This window comes from Bombina bombina, chromosome 1, assembly GCF_027579735.1.
Source record: "Bombina bombina isolate aBomBom1 chromosome 1, aBomBom1.pri, whole genome shotgun sequence".
NCBI lineage: Eukaryota > Metazoa > Chordata > Amphibia > Anura > Bombinatoridae > Bombina > Bombina bombina.
Window position 1 is genome coordinate 1,048,174,859 of NC_069499.1, and position 19,221 is coordinate 1,048,194,079.

Below are 19,221 nucleotides of genomic sequence, written 5' to 3' on the forward strand. Positions count from 1 at the left end.
AGGCATTACCAATTTGTAGATGCAAAACAGAATGAGAAGCAGTCTGCCAGGAACGAACAGCAGCATCAATAGCTTATTCTATGGCCCGGTTGCCACCTGGTAGTAGCTTCTTTCTGCCCAATTGTGCTTTTCACAGAGGAAAACTTTCCTGTAGTATATCAGTCTGATCCCGCCGACATGGTCAGTCCAGCCCCGAAATACCAGGCAATTCTCCTCTGAACAAGGAACATGACAACCCCAGACGATCGTTTCGGCCTCCTTTGGGCCTCGTCAGTGAGGTGCAGCCATATCCCTCTAAGCACATTGGGCAAGGAGTCCACGTCTGGTTTCCCCCATCACCCTTAGGGAGACTATCCCCAGGGTCATATTTACATATGCAAAACAGAATGAGAAGCAGTCTGCCAGGAACGAACAGCAGCATCAATAGCTTATTGTATGGCCCGGTTGCCACCTGGTAGTAGCTTCTTTCTGCCCAATTGTGCTTTTCACAGAGGAAAACTTTCCTGTAGTATATCAGTCTGATCCCGCCGACATGGTCAGTCCAGCCCCGAAATACCAGGCAATTCTCCTCTGAACAAGGAACATGACAACCCCAGACGATCGTTTCGGCCTCCTTTGGGCCTGGTCAGTGAGGTGCAGCCATATCCCTCTAAGCACATTGGGCAAGGAGTCCACGTCTGGTTTCCCCCATCACCCTTAGGGAGACTATCCCCAGGGTCATATTTACATATGCAAAACAGAATGAGAAGCAGTCTGCCAGGAACGAACAGCAGCATCAATAGCTTATTCTATGGCCCGGTTGCCACCTGGTAGTAGCTTCTTTCTGCCCAATTGTGCTTTTCACAGAGGAAAACTTTCCTGTAGTATATCAGTCTGATCCCGCCGACATGGTCAGTCCAGCCCCGAAATACCAGGCAATTCTCCTCTGAACAAGGAACATGACAACCCCAGACGATCGTTTCGGCCTCCTTTGGGCCTCGTCAGTGAGGTGCAGCCATATCCCTCTAAGCACATTGGGCAAGGAGTCCACGTCTGGTTTCCCCCATCACCCTTAGGGAGACTATCCCCAGGGTCATATTTACATATGCAAAACAGAATGAGAAGCAGTCTGCCAGGAACAAACAGCAGCATCAATAGCTTATTCTATGGCCCGGTTGCCACCTGGTAGTAGCTTCTTTCTGCCCAATTGTGCTTTTCACAGAGGAAAACTTTCCTGTAGTATATCAGTCTGATCCCGCCGACATGGTCAGTCCAGCCCCGAAATACCAGGCAATTCTCCTCTGAACAAGGAACATGACAACCCCAGACGATCGTTTCGGCCTCCTTTGGGCCTCGTCAGTGAGGTGCAGCCATATCCCTCTAAGCACATTGGGCAAGGAGTCCACGTCTGGTTTCCCCCATCACCCTTAGGGAGACTATCCCCAGGGTCATATTTACATATGCAAAACAGAATGAGAAGCAGTCTGCCAGGAACGAACAGCAGCATCAATAGCTTATTCTATGGCCCGGTTGCCACCTGGTAGTAGCTTCTTTCTGCCCAATTGTGCTTTTCACAGAGGAAAACTTTCCTGTAGTATATCAGTCTGATCCCGCCGACATGGTCAGTCCAGCCCCGAAATACCAGGCAATTCTCCTCTGAACAAGGAACATGACAACCCCAGACGATCGTTTCGGCCTCCTTTGGGCCTCGTCAGTGAGGTGCAGCCATATCCCTCTAAGCACATTGGGCAAGGAGTCCATGTCTGGTTTCCCCCATCACCCTTAGGGAGACTATCCCCAGGGTCATATTTACATATGCAAAACAGAATGAGAAGCAGTCTGCCAGGAACGAACAGCAGCATCAATAGCTTATTCTATGGCCCGGTTGCCACCTGGTAGTAGCTTCTTTCTGCCCAATTGTGCTTTTCACAGAGGAAAACTTTCCTGTAGTATATCAGTCTGATCCCGCCGACATGGTCAGTCCAGCCCCGAAATACCAGGCAATTCTCCTCTGAACAAGGAACATGACAAACCCAGACGATCGTTTCGGCCTCCTTTGGGCCTCGTCAGTGAGGTGCAGCCATATCCCTCTAAGCACATTGGGCAAGGAGTCCACGTCTGGTTTCCCCCATCACCCTTAGGGAGACTATCCCCAGGGTCATATTTACATATGCAAAACAGAATGAGAAGCAGTCTGCCAGGAACGAACAGCAGCATCAATAGCTTATTCTATGGCCCGGTTGCCACCTGGTAGTAGCTTCTTTCTGCCCAATTGTGCTTTTCACAGAGGAAAACTTTCCTGTAGTATATCAGTCTGATCCCGCCGACATGGTCAGTCCAGCCCCGAAATACCAGGCAATTCTCCTCTGAACAAGGAACATGACAACCCCAGACGATCGTTTCGGCCTCCTTTGGGCCTCGTCAGTGAGGTGCAGCCATATCCCTCTAAGCACATTGGGCAAGGAGTCCACGTCTGGTTTCCCCCATCACCCTTAGGGAGACTATCCCCAGGGTCATATTTACATATGCAAAACAGAATGAGAATCAGTCTGCCAGGAACGAACAGCAGCATCAATAGCTTATTCTATGGCCCGGTTGCCAACTGGTAGTAGCTTCTTTCTGCCCAATTGTGCTTTTCACAGAGGAAAACTTTCCTGTAGTATATCAGTCTGATCCCGCCGACATGGTCAGTCCAGCCCCGAAATACCAGGCAATTCTCCTCTGAACAAGGAACATGACAACCCCAGACGATCGTTTCGGCCTCCTTTGGGCCTCGTCAGTGAGGTGCAGCCATATCCCTCTAAGCACATTGGGCAAGGAGTCCACGTCTGGTTTCCCCCATCACCCTTAGGGAGACTATCCCCAGGGTCATATTTACATATGCAAAACAGAATGAGAAGCAGTCTGCCAGGAACGAACAGCAGCATCAATAGCTTATTCTATGGCCCGGTTGCCACCTGGTAGTAGCTTCTTTCTGCCCAATTGTGCTTTTCACAGAGGAAAACTTTCCTGTAGTATATCAGTCTGATCCCGCCGACATGGTCAGTCCAGCCCCGAAATACCAGGCAATTCTCCTCTGAACAAGGAACATGACAACCCCAGACGATCGTTTCGGCCTCCTTTGGGCCTCGTCAGTGAGGTGCAGCCATATCCCTCTAAGCACATTGGGCAAGGAGTCCACGTCTGGTTTCCCCCATCACCCTTAGGGAGACTATCCCCAGGGTCATATTTACATATGCAAAACAGAATGAGAAGCAGTCTGCCAGGAACGAACAGCAGCATCAATAGCTTATTCTATGGCCCGGTTGCCACCTGGTAGTAGCTTCTTTCTGCCCAATTGTGCTTTTCACAGAGGAAAACTTTCCTGTAGTATATCAGTCTGATCCCGCCGACATGGTCAGTCCAGCCCCGAAATACCAGGCAATTCTCCTCTGAACAAGGAACATGACAACCCCAGACGATCGTTTCGGCCTCCTTTGGGCCTCGTCAGTGAGGTGCAGCCATATCCCTCTAAGCACATTGGGCAAGGAGTCCACGTCTGGTTTCCCCCATCACCCTTAGGGAGACTATCCCCAGGGTCATATTTACATATGCAAAACAGAATGAGAAGCAGTCTGCCAGGAACGAACAGCAGCATCAATAGCTTATTCTATGGCCCGGTTGCCACCTGGTAGTAGCTTCTTTCTGCCCAATTGTGCTTTTCACAGAGGAAAACTTTCCTGTAGTATATCAGTCTGATCCCGCCGACATGGTCAGTCCAGCCCCGAAATACCAGGCAATTCTCCTCTGAACAAGGAACATGACAACCCCAGACGATCGTTTCGGCCTCCTTTGGGCCTCGTCAGTGAGGTGCAGCCATATCCCTCTAAGCACATTGGGCAAGGAGTCCACGTCTGGTTTCCCCCATCACCCTTAGGGAGACTATCCCCAGGGTCATATTTACATATGCAAAACAGAATGAGAAGCAGTCTGCCAGGAACGAACAGCAGCATCAATAGCTTATTCTATGGCCCGGTTGCCACCTGGTAGTAGCTTCTTTCTGCCCAATTGTGCTTTTCACAGAGGAAAACTTTCCTGTAGTATATCAGTCTGATCCCGCCGACATGGTCAGTCCAGCCCCGAAATACCAGGCAATTCTCCTCTGAACAAGGAACATGACAACCCCAGACATCCGTTTCGGCCTCCTTTGGGCCTCGTCAGTGAGGTGCAGCCATATCCCTCTAAGCAGATTGGGCAAGGAGTCCACGTCTGGTTTCCCCCATCACCCTTAGGGAGACTATCCCCAGGGTCATATTTACATATGCAAAACAGAATGAGAAGCAGTCTGCCAGGAACGAACAGCAGCATCAATAGCTTATTCTATGGCCCGGTTGCCACCTGGTAGTAGCTTCTTTTCCTCTGTGAAAAGCACAATTGGGCAGAAAGAAGCTACTACCAGGTGGCAACCGGGCCATAGAACAAGCTATTGATGCTGCTGTTCGTTCCTGGCAGACTGCTTCTCATTCTGTTTTGCATATGTAAATATGACCCTGGGGATAGTCTCCCTAAGGGTGATGGGGGAAACCAGACGTGGACTCCTTGCCCAATGTGCTTAGAGGGATATGGCTGCACCTCACTGACGAGGCCCAAAGGAGGCCGAAACGATCGTCTGGGGTTGTCATGTTCCTTGTTCAGAGGAGAATTGCCTGGTATTTCGGTGCTGGACTGACCATGTAGGCGGGATCAGACTGATATACTACAGGAAAGTTTTCCTCTGTGAAAAGCACAATTGGGCAGAAAGAAGCTACTACCAGGTGGCAACCGGGCCATAGAACAAGCTATTGATGCTGCTGTTCGTTCCTGGCAGACTGCTTCTTATTCTGTTTTGCATATGTAAATATGACCCTGGGGATAGTCTCCCTAAGGGTGATGGGGGAAACCAGATGTGGACTCCTTGCCCAATGTGCTTAGAGGGATATGGCTGCACCTCACTGACGAGGCCCAAAGGAGGCCGAAACAATCGTCTGGGGTTGTCATGTTCCTTGTTCAGAGGAGAATTGCCTGGTATTTCGGTGCTGGACTGACCATGTAGGCGGGATCAGACTGATATACTACAGGAAAGTTTTCCTCTGTGAAAAGCACAATTGGGCAGAAAGAAGCTACTACCAGGTGGCAACCGGGCCATAGAACAAGCTATTGATGCTGCTGTTCGTTCCTGGCAGACTGCTTCTCATTCTGTTTTGCATATGTAAATATGACCCTGGGGATAGTCTCCCTAAGGGTGATGGGGGAAACCAGACGTGGACTCCTTGCCCAATGTGCTTAGAGGGATATGGCTGCACCTCACTGACGAGGCCCAAAGGAGGCCGAAACGATCGTCTGGGGTTGTCATGTTCCTTGTTCAGAGGAGAATTGCCTGGTATTTCGGTGCTGGACTGACCATGTAGGCGGGATCAGACTGATATACTACAGGAAAGTTTTCCTCTGTGAAAAGCACAATTGGGCAGAAAGAAGCTACTACCAGGTGGCAACCGGGCCATAGAACAAGCTATTGATGCTGCTGTTCGTTCCTGGCAGACTGCTTCTCATTCTGTTTTGCATATGTAAATATGACCCTGGGGATAGTCTCCCTAAGGGTGATGGGGGAAACCAGACGTGGACTCCTTGCCCAATGTGCTTAGAGGGATATGGCTGCACCTCACTGACGAGGCCCAAAGGAGGCCGAAACGATCGTCTGGGGTTGTCATGTTCCTTGTTCAGAGGAGAATTGCCTGGTATTTCGGTGCTGGACTGACCATGTAGGCGGGATCAGACTGATATACTACAGGAAAGTTTTCCTCTGTGAAAAGCACAATTGGGCAGAAAGAAGCTACTACCAGGTGGCAACCGGGCCATAGAACAAGCTATTGATGCTGCTGTTCGTTCCTGGCAGACTGCTTCTCATTCTGTTTTGCATATGTAAATATGACCCTGGGGATAGTCTCCCTAAGGGTGATGGGGGAAACCAGACGTGGACTCCTTGCCCAATGTGCTTAGAGGGATATGGCTGCACCTCACTGACGAGGCCCAAAGGAGGCCGAAACGATCGTCTGGGGTTGTCATGTTCCTTGTTCAGAGGAGAATTGCCTGGTATTTCGGTGCTGGACTGACCATGTAGGCGGGATCAGACTGATATACTACAGGAAAGTTTTCCTCTGTGAAAAGCACAATTGGGCAGAAAGAAGCTACTACCAGGTGGCAACCGGGCCATAGAACAAGCTATTGATGCTGCTGTTCGTTCCTGGCAGACTGCTTCTCATTCTGTTTTGCATATGTAAATATGACCCTGGGGATAGTCTCCCTAAGGGTGATGGGGGAAACCAGACGTGGACTCCTTGCCCAATGTGCTTAGAGGGATATGGCTGCACCTCACTGACGAGGCCCAAAGGAGGCCGAAACGATCGTCTGGGGTTGTCATGTTCCTTGTTCAGAGGAGAATTGCCTGGTATTTCGGTGCTGGACTGACCATGTAGGCGGGATCAGACTGATATACTACAGGAAAGTTTTCCTCTGTGAAAAGCACAATTGGGCAGAAAGAAGCTACTACCAGGTGGCAACCGGGCCATAGAACAAGCTATTGATGCTGCTGTTCGTTCCTGGCAGACTGCTTCTCATTCTGTTTTGCATATGTAAATATGACCCTGGGGATAGTCTCCCTAAGGGTGATGGGGGAAACCAGACGTGGACTCCTTGCCCAATGTGCTTAGAGGGATATGGCTGCACCTCACTGACGAGGCCCAAAGGAGGCCGAAACGATCGTCTGGGGTTGTCATGTTCCTTGTTCAGAGGAGAATTGCCTGGTATTTCGGTGCTGGACTGACCATGTAGGCGGGATCAGACTGATATACTACAGGAAAGTTTTCCTCTGTGAAAAGCACAATTGGGCAGAAAGAAGCTACTACCAGGTGGCAACCGGGCCATAGAACAAGCTATTGATGCTGCTGTTCGTTCCTGGCAGACTGCTTCTCATTCTGTTTTGCATATGTAAATATGACCCTGGGGATAGTCTCCCTAAGGGTGATGGGGGAAACCAGACATGGACTCCTTGCCCAATGTGCTTAGAAGGATATGGCTGCACCTCACTGACGAGGCCCAAAGGAGGCCGAAACGATCGTCTGGGGTTGTCATGTTCCTTGTTCAGAGGAGAATTGCCTGGTATTTCGGTGCTGGACTGACCATGTAGGCGGGATCAGACTGATATACTACAGGTAAGTTTTCCTCTGTGAAAAGCACAATTGGGCAGAAAGAAGCTACTACCAGGTGGCAACCGGGCCATAGAACAAGCTATTGATGCTGCTGTTCGTTCCTGGCAGACTGCTTCTCATTCTGTTTTGCATTACCAATTTGTAGCTCTTCCATTCGGGTTGGCTACAGCCCCAAGAATTTTTACAAAGGTTCTGGGCTCACTACTGGCGGTCCTAAGACCGCGAGGCATATCGGTGGCTCCTTACCTGGACGATATCCTGATACAGGCGTCAAGCTTTCAAATTGCCAAATCTCATACAGAGATAGTTCTGGCATTCCTGAGGTCGCATGGGTGGAAAGTGAACGAAGCAAAGAGTTCTCTATCTCCTCTCACGAGGGTTTCCTTCCTAGGGACTCTAATAGATTCTGTAGAAATGAAAATTTACCTGACGGAGTCCAGGTTATCAAAACTTCTAAATGCTTGCCGTGTTCTTCACTCCATTCCGCGCCCCACGGTGGCTCAGTGCATGGAAGTAATCGGCTTAATGGTAGCGGCGATGGACATAGTGCCATTCGCGCGCCTGCATCTCAGACCGCTGCAATTATGCATGCTCAGTCAGTGGAATGGGGATTACACAGATTTGTCCCCTCTACTAAATCTGGATCAGGAAACCAGAGATTCTCTTCTCTGGTGGTTATCTCGGGCCCATCTGTCCAAGGGTATGACCTTTCGCAGACCAGATTGGACAATTGTAACAACAGATGCCAGCCTTCTAGGTTGGGGTGCAGTCTGGAACTCCCTGAAGGCTCAGGGTTCATGGACTCAGGAGGAGAAACTCCTCCCAATAAATATTCTGGAGTTAAGAGCAATATTCAATGCTCTTCTGGCTTGGCCTCAGCTAGCAACACTGAGGTTCATCAGATTTCAGTCGGACAACATCACGACTGTGGCTTACATCAACCATCAAGGGGGAACCAGGAGTTCCCTAGCGATGTCAGAAGTCTCCAAGATAATTCGCTGGGCAGAGACTCACTCTTGCCACCTGTCAGCGATCCATATCCCAGGTGTAAAGATCTGGGAGGCGGATTTTCTAAGTCGTCAGACTTTTCATCCGGGGGAATGGGAACTCCATCCGGAGGTGTTTGCTCAATTGGTTCTCCGTTGGGGCAAACCAGAATTGGATCTCATGGCGTCTCGCCAGAACCCCAAGCTTCCTTGTTACGGATCCAGGTCCAGGGACCCAGAAGCGGCACTGATAGATGCTCTAGCAGCGCCTTGGTTTTTCAACCTGGCTTATGTGTTTCCACCGTTTCCTCTGCTCCCTCGTCTGACTGCCAAAATCAAACAGGAAAGAGCATCAGTGATATTGGTAGCGCCTGCATGGCCACGCAGGACCTGGTATGCAGACCTAGTGGACATGTCATCCTTTCCACCATGGACTCTCCCTCTGAGACAAGACCTTCTAATACAAGGTCCTTTCAATCATCCGAATCTACTTTCTCTGAGACTGACTGCATGGAGATTGAACGCTTGATCCTATCAAAGCGTGGCTTCTCCGAGTCGGTAATTGATACCTTAATACAGGCACGAAAGCCTGTCACCAGGAAAATTTACCACAAGATATGGCGTAAATATCTTCATTGGTTTGAATCCAAGAATTACTCATGGAGTAGGGTTAGGATTCCTAGGATATTGTCCTTCCTCCAAGAGGGTTTGGACAAAGGATTATCAGCTAGTTCTTTAAAGGGCAGATTTCTGCTCTGTCTATTCTTTTACACAAGCGTCTGGCAGAAGTTCCAGACGTTCAGGCATTTTGTCAGGCTTTAGTTAGAATTAAGCCTGTGTTTAAATCTGTTGCTCCTCCATGGAGCTTAAACTTGGTTCTTAAAGTTCTTCAAGGGGTTCCGTTTGAACCCCTTCATTCTATTGATATCAAACTTCTTTCATGGAAAGTTCTTTTTCTGATGGCTATTTCCTCGGCTCGAAGAGTCTTGGAGTTATCTGCCTTACATTGTGATTCTCCTTATCTGATCTTTCATTCAGATAAAGTTGTTCTGCGTACAAAACCTGGGTTTTTACCTAAGGTGGTTTCTAACAAGAATATCAATCAAGAGATTGTTGTTCCATCATTATGTCCTAATCCTTCTTCAAAGAAGAAACGTCTTTTGCATAATCTAGACGTAGTCCGTGCCTTGAAGTTTTACTTACAGGCTACTAAAGATTTTCGCCAAACATCTAACCTGTTTGTTGTTTACTCTGGACAGAGGAGAGGTCAGAAGGCCTCGGCAACCTCTTTCTTTTTGGCTTCGGAGTATAATCCGTTTAGCCTATGAGACTGCTGGACAGCAGCCTCCTGAAAGGATTACAGCTCATTCTACTAGAGCTGTGGCTTCCACCTGGGCCTTTAAAAATGAGGCCTCTGTTGAACAGATTTGCAAGGCTGCAACTTGGTCTTCCCTTCATACTTTTTCCAAATTTTCCAAATTTGATACTTTTGCTTCTTCGGAGGCTGTTTTTGGGAGAAAGGTTCTACAGGCAGTGGTTCCTTCCGTTTAAGTTCCTGCCTTGTCCCTCCCATCATCCGTGTACTATAGCTTTGGTATTGGTATCCCACAAGTAATGGATGATCCGTGGACGGGATACACTTAACAAGAGAAAACATAATTTATGCTTACCTGATAAATTTATTTCTCTTGTAGTGTATCCAGTCCACGGCCCGCCCTGTCCTTTTTCAGGCAGGTCTAAATTTTAATTAAACTACAGTCACCACTGCACCCTATGGTTTCTCCTTTCTCGGCTTGTTTCGGTCGAATGACTGGATATGGCAGTGAGGGGAGGAGCTATGTAGCAGCTCTGCTGTGGGTGATCCTCTTGCAACTTCCTGTTGGGAAGGAGAATATCCCACAAGTAATGGATGATCCGTGGACTGGATACACTACAAGAGAAATAAATTTATCAGGTAAGCATAAATTAAGTTTTTTTCTTTCATATGTTTTTTTCCATCCTATGCAGATGGAGGTCTGACAACACAAGCTGCCCTGGATTTGCTTCTGAATATGAGTGCACAAAGAGAGGGCCCAGGTGGAAGTCTGCAGGTGTGTGGTGACATGAGAAAGGATGATAAAAAATAGACATGATGGGGGCAATGATGTGCAAGGGGTGATAGAGGTGACATAAATAGGGTACATAAATTACAAAAAATAATTACAAAACATCCATTACAAAAATGCATTACATTGTTTTGCAACCATCTTTATATATAACCCACCACTGCACTGCAAAATATCTGTATACAATGAACATAGAGAGATATACGTTTTTTATATTATTTTTCTTTGTTTATGTTTTTTCTTTCTTTTTTATATTTAATAGACAGGATATATAGTGATTAACCGTGATTACATTATGTTCAATCTCTACAGCAGCCAACTTGTAGGTGGGAATGTGCTATAAGGTAGCCAGCAGTAACTGATTGCAAATACAGCATTAAAAGACCAAATGCTTTTCTGGTTGTTCCAGACCTTTAAAGGGACACTCAAGTCAAAATCATTTTTTATTATTCAGATAGAGCAGCAGTTTTAAGACACTTTCCATTTTACTCCCATTATCAAATTTTACATAGTCTGGGGAACAAGATCCTACTGAGCATGTGCACAAGCTCACATTGTATACGTATACTAGTCTGTGATTGACTGATGTCTGTCACATGGTACAGGGGGCTGGAAAATGGAAGAAAAAATAAATTTGGCAGGAAAAAATCTACTGCTTTTTCAAAATTTTTAGTAGGTGTTATTGCATTGTCTTTTATTATGCACTTGTTAATTATGTGATTCTAATGCATTTAGTGGTCCTTTAACTGTGTCCTGCAAAAGCTCTGTCCCATTTTAAAGAGCTACCTGCTAAACTCCATTCCTTCATGATTACACAGTGACCCCTGAACGTAGAATAACCAGCGTAGAGCTTTGATAACATAGGTTAGTGATGACAAATTGTAACCATGAATGGACAACATCTGGCAAATTGAATTTCAAACAAATTATAGGTTTAGTTTAGATTTATATGTATGCCACAACATTTTTTAAAAGATATATATATATATATATATATATATATATATATATATTTATTTATTTTTTTTAAAACACAAAGGCATCTGTATTTCCTTGGGGATTGAATTAATTTACTAAAGATCTCTATAAACCTAAAGCCCATCAACATTTTTCTTTTGGGGAGCATTTGTTTTCTATTGGAAATCATTTTCTTTTCTTTTTCTTGGTAACTGAAACAATATTTGCCCCTTACCATAAGAGTCCATTATAAGCAAGCTAGTCCTATTCTTAATAAATACATTATGTTCATGGGCTACAAAAGAAAACATGGGCATGGGACATCAAGTGTTCAGCCCTCTCACGTTTTTGTCCTGTTCTTTTTTTGAAAAGTAGTAAATAAATGTACAGTCACCTGTTAAAATGGCTTCTTGCAGGTGGCTGTGGTAAAATCTGGCTCATGTGAGGAGGTACAGGAGTCAGAGGGCAGTGCTCAGGAACCCAACATGGCTCAGGTCCTCACGTTGCACATGGATGAGAGAGATGTAACCGATGTGCCTCTGACGGTATATGAGGAGTCCAGTGAGGGCACTGTGCAACAGATCACAATTAATGCAGCGTTTTCAACTGCAGGGTACAGCTTGATAAGCCCAGAAAACATCCAGGCATCTCTCATCAGGTTAGAGTGGAGGGGGTGTAGAGTGTGTGATGAAGAATGGAGCATTTGAGTGTGAACTAGGAAAGTGAATTATATGTGGGACTGCTAAGGGGAAACTCATATAGAGGATGTTGCGCTGGGAAAGGTGCCAGTATCTTATCGATATTGACATTATTTTTCATATCAATGTTTACTCTTGTAGTGATACCGACGTTCAGTCTAGATCTCCTCAGGCCCTTCTTGAAGAAACCCTAAAAGACAAAAGTAACCTGCAGGTTCTGCACAAACCACAAGTTCAAGTAAGATCCCACTGTAGCACAGAAGCTTTAATTTGTCGTGTTCCCTTTCACATTAGATAGCCCAACAATCCCAATGCATCTTAGTCCTATCATGTACACATACACTCTCACATTCTCTCCATCTCTTCCATGTCTGTCTCCCTAATTAAACATTTTGTTATGCCAGGTTGCCCCAAGTGCTACTTCCACACCTCCTGCAGCTAAGAAGTTTTCTTGTAAAGTTTGTGGCGCTGCTTTCTGGGGAAGAGCAGAAATGGAGAGTCACAAGAGAGCTCACATTGTGGATGGTAGTGGATTTAAGTGCCCAGACTGTCCTTTCAGTGCCACTGCCTGGCCTGAGGTTCGGGTAAGTCCACTTTTCCTTGAAACCAATTAGACAGCATTCTTTATTGTGTTTATCTCTTTTACCTCCTAACCTGGGGTCTCTCTTAGGATCACATGTCTTTGCACTCGAATCTGCGCCCGCACCGTTGCAATCAGTGCAGTTTTGCATCTAGGAATAAGAAGGACCTGGGCAGACATGCCCTGACACATACCAACCACAGGCCACACGCGTGTCATATGTGTGGACAGAGGTGAAGAGACCATTTTTCAACTTGTGTCTTTTTCTGCCTTTATTTGATTATCTTATCTACATTTCTTATTTCTTCTGTTAAGTGTGATCAGTCCACGGGTCATCATTACTTCTGGGATATTACTCCTCCCCAACAGGAAGTGCAAGAGGATTCACCCAGCAGAGCTGCATATAGCTCCTCCCCTCTACGTCACTCCCAGTCATTCTCTTGCACCCAACGACTAGATAGGATGTGTGAGAGGACTATGGTGATTATACTTAGTTTTATATCTTCAATCAAAAGTTTGTTATTTTAAAATAGCACCGGAGTGTGTTATTACCTCTCTGGTAGAGTTTGAAGAAGAATCTACCAGAGTTTTGCTATGATTTTAGCCGGAGTAGTTAAGATCATATTGCTGTTCTCGGCCATCTGAGGTGTGAGGTAAACTTCAGATCAGGGGACAGCGGGCAGATGAATCTGCATAGAGGTATGTAGCAGTTTTTATTTTCTGACAATGGAATTGATGAGAAAATCCTGCCATACCGATATAATGTCATGTATGTATACTTTACACTTCAGTATTCTGGGGAATGGTACTTCACTAGAATTACACTGTAAGAAATACATAAAGCTGTTTAATAACTAGAGATTATGTTTAACGTTTTTGCTGGAATGTAAAATCGTTTTCATTTGCTGAGGTACTGTGTGAATAAATGTTTGGGCACTATTTTTCCACTTGGCAGTTGCTTAATCTGTTTTTCTGACAGTTTCTGTTCTCCCTCACTGCTGTGTGTGAGGGGGAGGGGCCGTTTTTTGGCGCTTTTTCTATGCATCAAATATTTCAGTCAGCAACTCATGGTATTCCCTGCATGATCTTCAAACTTATTTTGAGGGAGGTAATTTCTCTCAGCAGAGCTGTGAGAATTATAGTTTGACTGAGATAAAAAACGTTTATTCTGTAATTTGTTTCCTGCTTTCAGAATTTGTTATCTTTGCTAATGGGATTAAACCTTTGCTAAAGTTGTGTTGTTTACAAGGATTGAGGCTATAACTGTTTCAATTTATTAATTTTCAACTGTCATAGATCTTCTGTGCTTCTTAAAGGCACAGTACATTTTAATATTATTCTAATTGAATTGTATTTCCAAGTTGCAAGTTTATTTGCTAGTGTGTTAAACATGTCTGATTCAGAGGATGATACCTGTGTCATTTGTTGCAATGCCAAAGTGGAGCCCAATAGAAATTTATGTACTAACTGTATTGATGCTACTTTAAATAAAAGTCAATCTGTACAAATTGAACAAATTTCACCAAACAACGAGGGGAGAGTTATGCCGACTAACTCGCCTCACGTGTCAGTACCTACATCTCCCGCTCAGAGGGAGGTGCGTGATATTGTAGCGCCGAGTACATCTGGGCGGCCATTACAAATCACATTACAGGATATGGCTACTGTTATGACTGAGGTTTTGGCTAAATTACCAGAACTAAGAGGTAAGCGTGATCACTCTGGGGTGAGAACAGAGTGCGCTGATAATATTAGGGCCATGTCAGACACTGCGTCACAGGTGGCAGAACATGAGGACGGAGAACTTCATTCTGTGGGTGACGGTTCTGATCCAAACAGACTGGATTCAGATATTTCAAATTTTAAATTTAAACTGGAAAACCTCCGTGTATTACTAGGGGAGGTGTTAGCGGCTCTGAATGATTGTAACACAGTTGCAATACCAGAGAAAATGTGTAGGTTGGATAAATATTTTGCGGTACCGACGAGTACTGAGGTTTTTCCTATACCTAAGAGACTTACTGAAATTGTTACTAAGGAGTGGGATAGACCCGGTGTGCCGTTCTCACCCCCTCCGATATTTAGAAAAATGTTTCCAATAGACGCCACCACAAGGGACTTATGGCAAACGGTCCCTAAGGTGGAGGGAGCAGTTTCTACCTTAGCTAAGCGTACCACTATCCCGGTGGAGGATAGCTGTGCTTTTTCAGATCCAATGGATAAAAAGTTAGAGGGTTACCTTAAGAAAATGTTTGTTCAACAAGGTTTTATATTGCAACCCCTTGCATGCATTGCGCCGATCACGGCTGCAGCGGCATTCTGGATTGAGTCTCTGGAAGAGAACATTGGTTCAGCTACTCTGGACGACATTACGGACAGGCTTAGAGTCCTTAAACTAGCTAATTCATTCATTTCGGAGGCCGTAGTACATCTTACTAAACTTACGGCGAAGAATTCAGGATTCGCCATTCAGGCACGCAGGGTGCTGTGGCTAAAATCCTGGTCAGCTGATGTTACTTCTAAGTCTAAATTGCTTAATATACCTTTCAAAGGGCAGACCTTATTCGGGCCCGGGTTGAAAGAGATTATCGCTGACATTACAGGAGGTAAAGGCCATGCCCTGCCTCAGGACAAAGCCAAAGCCAAGACTAGACAGTCTAATTTTCGTTCCTTTCGTAATTTCAAAGCAGGAGCAGCATCAACTTCCTCTGCACCAAAACAGGAAGGAGCTGTTGCTCGCTACAGACAAGGCTGGAAACCTAACCAGTCCTGGAACAAGGGCAAGCAGACTAGGAAACCTGCTGCTGCCCCTAAAACAGCATGAATTGAGGGCCCCCGATCCGGGATCGGATCTAGTGGGGGGCAGACTTTCTCTCTTCGCCCAGGCTTGGGCAAGAGATGTTCAGGATCCCTGGGCGCTAGAGATAATATCTCAGGGATACCTTCTGGACTTCAAATACTCTCCTCCAAGAGAGAGATTTCATCTGTCAAGATTGTCAACAATCCAGACAAAGAAAGAGGCGTTTCTACGCTGCGTACAAGAGCTCTTGTTAATGGGAGTAATCCATCCAGTTCCACGATCGGAACAGGGACAGGGGTTTTACTCAAATCTGTTTGTGGTTCCCAAAAAAGAGGGAACTTTCAGACCAATCCTGGACTTAAAGATCCTAAACAAATTCCTAAGAGTTCCATCGTTCAAGATGGAGACTATTCGGACAATTTTACCTATGATCCAAGAGGGTCAATACATGACCACTGTAGATTTAAAAGATGCTTACCTTCACATACCGATTCACAAAGATCATTATCGGTACCTAAGGTTTGCCTTCCTAGACAGGCATTACCAGTTTGTGGCTCTTCCATTCGGATTGGCTACAGCTCCAAGAATCTTCACAAAGGTTCTGGGTGCTCTTCTGGCGGTACTAAGACCGCGGGGAATCTCGGTAGCTCCATACCTAGACGACATTCTGATACAAGCTTCAAGCTTTCAAACTACCAAGTCTCATACAGAGTTAGTGCTGGCATTTCTAAGGTCACATGGATGGAAGGTGAACGAAAAAAAAAAGTTCACTCGTTCCACTCACAAGAGTTCCCTTCCTGGGGACTCTTATAGATTCTGTAGAAATTAAGATTTGCCTGACAGAGGACAGGCTAACAAGACTTCAAAGTGCTTGCCGCACCCTTCATTCCATTCAACACCCGTCAGTGGCTCAATGCATGGAGGTAATCGGCTTAATGGTAGCGGCAATGGACATAGTACCCTTTGCACGCTTACACCTCAGACCACTGCAACTGTGCATGCTAAGTCAGTGGAATGGGGATTACTCAGACTTATCCCCTTCTCTGAATCTGGATCAAGAGACCAGAAATTCTCTTCTATGGTGGCTTTCTCGGCCACATCTGTCCAGGGGGATGCCATTCAGCAGACCAGACTGGACAATTGTAACAACAGACGCCAGCCTTCTAGGTTGGGGTGCCGTCTGGAATTCTCTGAAGGCTCAGGGACAATGGAGTCAGGAGGAGAGTCTCCTGCCAATAAACATTCTGGAATTGAGAGCAGTTCTCAATGCCCTCCTGGCTTGGCCCCAGTTGACAACTCGGGGGTTCATCAGGTTTCAGTCGGACAACATCACGACTGTAGCTTACATCAACCATCAGGGAGGGACAAGAAGCTCCCTAGCTATGATGGAAGTATCAAAGATAATTTGCTGGGCAGAGTCTCACTCTTGCCACCTGTCAGCAATCCACATCCCGGGAGTGGAGAACTGGGAGGCGGATTTCTTAAGTCGTCAGACTTTTCATCCGGGGGAGTGGGAACTTCATCCGGAGGTCTTTGCCCAAATACTTCGACGTTGGGGCAAACCAGAGATAGATCTCATGGCGTCTCGACAGAACGCCAAGCTTCCTCGTTACGGGTCCAGATCCAGGGATCCAGGAGCAGTCCTGATAGATGCTCTGACAGCACCTTGGGACTTCAGGATGGCTTACGTGTTTCCACCCTTCCCGTTGCTTCCTCGATTGATTGCCAGAATCAAACAAGAGAGAGCATCAGTGATTCTAATAGCACCTGCGTGGCCACGCAGGACTTGGTATGCAGACCTGGTGGACATGTCATCCTGTCCACCTTGGTCTCTACCTCTGAAACAGGACCTTCTGATACAGGGTCCCTTCAAACATCAAAATCTAACTTCTCTGAAGCTGACTGCTTGGAAATTGAACGCTTGATTTTATCAAGACGTGGATTTTCTGAGTCAGTTATTGATACCTTAATACAGGCTAGGAAACCTGTTACCAGAAAGATTTACCATAAGATATGGCGTAAATACCTATATTGGTGTGAATCCAAAGGTTACTCTTGGAGTAAGGTTAGGATTCCTAGGATATTGTCTTTTCTACAAGAAGGTTTAGAAAAGGGTTTATCTGCTAGTTCATTAAAGGGACAGATCTCAGCTCTGTCCATTCTGTTACACAAACGTCTGTCAGAAGTTCCTGACGTCCAGGCTTTTTGTCAGGCTTTGGCCAGAATTAAGCCTGTGTTTAAAACTGTTGCTCCACCATGGAGTTTAAACCTTGTTCTTAATGTTTTACAGGGCGTTCCGTTTGAACCCCTTCATTCCATTGATATAAAGTTGTTATCTTGGAAAGTTCTATTTTTAATGGCTATTTCCTCGGCTCGAAGAGTCTCTGAATTATCAGCCTTACATTGTGATTCTCCTTATTTGATTTTTCATTCGGATAAGGTAGTCCTGCGTACTAAACCTGGGTTCTTACCTAAGGTAGTTACTAACAGGAATATCAATCAAGAGATTGTTGTTCCTTCTTTATGCCCAAATCCTTCTTCAAAGAAGGAACGTCTACTGCACAACCTGGATGTAGTCCGTGCTCTAAAATTTTACTTACAGGCAACTAAGGAATTTCGACAAACGTCTTCTCTGTTTGTCATTTACTCTGGGCAGAGGAGAGGTCAAAAAGCTTCCGCTACCTCTCTTTCTTTTTGGCTTCGTAGCATAATTCGTTTAGCTTATGAGACTGCTGGACAGCAGCCTCCTGAAAGAATTACAGCTCATTCTACTAGAGCTGTGGCTTCCACTTGGGCCTTCAAGAATGAGGCCTCTGTTGAACAGATTTGCAAGGCTGCAACTTGGTCTTCGCTTCATACTTTTTCCAAATTTTACAAATTTGACACTTTTGCTTCTTCGGAGGCTATTTTTGGGAGAAAAGTTCTTCAGGCAGTGGTTCCTTCTGTATAAAGAGCCTGCCTATCCCTCCCGTCATCCGTGTACTTTTGCTTTGGTATTGGTATCCCAGAAGTAATGATGACCCGTGGACTGATCACACTTAACAGAAGAAAACATAATTTATGCTTACCTGATAAATTCCTTTCTTCTGTAGTGTGATCAGTCCACGGCCCGCCCTGTTTTTAAGGCAGGTAAATATTTTTTAATTTATACTCCAGTCACCACTTCACCCTTGGCTTTTCCTTTCTCGTTGGTCCTTGGTCGAATGACTGGGAGTGACGTAGAGGGGAGGAGCTATATGCAGCTCTGCTGGGTGAATCCTCTTGCACTTCCTGTTGGGGAGGAGTAATATCCCAGAAGTAATGATGACCCGTGGACTGATCACACTACAGAAGAAAGGAATTTATCAGGTAAGCATAAATTATGTTTTTTCCTTCCATATTTTCCTTCTTATTTTCCTTTCTTCTCTTTCTTCCTCTGTTTAATTTCCGTCCATCCTTTATTTTCCTTTTTTTCCCCTTACTTTCCTCTCTTTCAATCTTTTTCTTTTCTCCCTTTTTATATCATTAATTCTTTTCTATCCCTTGTTTATTTTCATCCTCCCTTTCCCTCTCCACCTGTTCTTCTACATTACTTCCTATTCTTCCTTACTTGTACATTTTTGTTCTTCCTCCATTTCATTCTTTCTGTGCTACAGTTATTTTCCATCTTAATGGGAGGAGAGTCCACGGCTTCATTCATTACTTGTGGGAATTAAGAACCTGGCCACCAGGAGGAGGCAAAGACACCCCAGCCAAAGGCTTAAATACCTCCCCCAGTCATTCTTTGCCTTTCGTCACAGGTGGAGCAGATTTGTAGGGCGGCTACTTGGCCCTCTTTACATACTTTTGCAACATTTTATAAATTTAATGTTTTTGCTTCCACGAAAGCAGCTTTTGGGAGAAAGGTTCTGCAA

At 45.6% G+C, this 19,221-nt stretch overlaps 1 protein-coding gene across 1 annotated transcript in view; it reads left to right on the plus strand.

Annotated features, from left to right (window-relative positions):
* The window catches only part of ZNF335 (zinc finger protein 335), a 168,661-nt gene that overhangs the window by 121,118 nt on the left and 28,322 nt on the right, over positions 1-19,221 (plus strand). Inside the window, exons 17-21 of the mRNA XM_053688670.1 lie at positions 10,196-10,278; positions 11,667-11,908; positions 12,090-12,186; positions 12,353-12,532; positions 12,619-12,761. Coding sequence (XP_053544645.1) covers positions 10,196-10,278; positions 11,667-11,908; positions 12,090-12,186; positions 12,353-12,532; positions 12,619-12,761 — 745 coding nt within the window. The remainder of the gene's footprint in view (positions 1-10,195; positions 10,279-11,666; positions 11,909-12,089; positions 12,187-12,352; positions 12,533-12,618; positions 12,762-19,221) is intronic.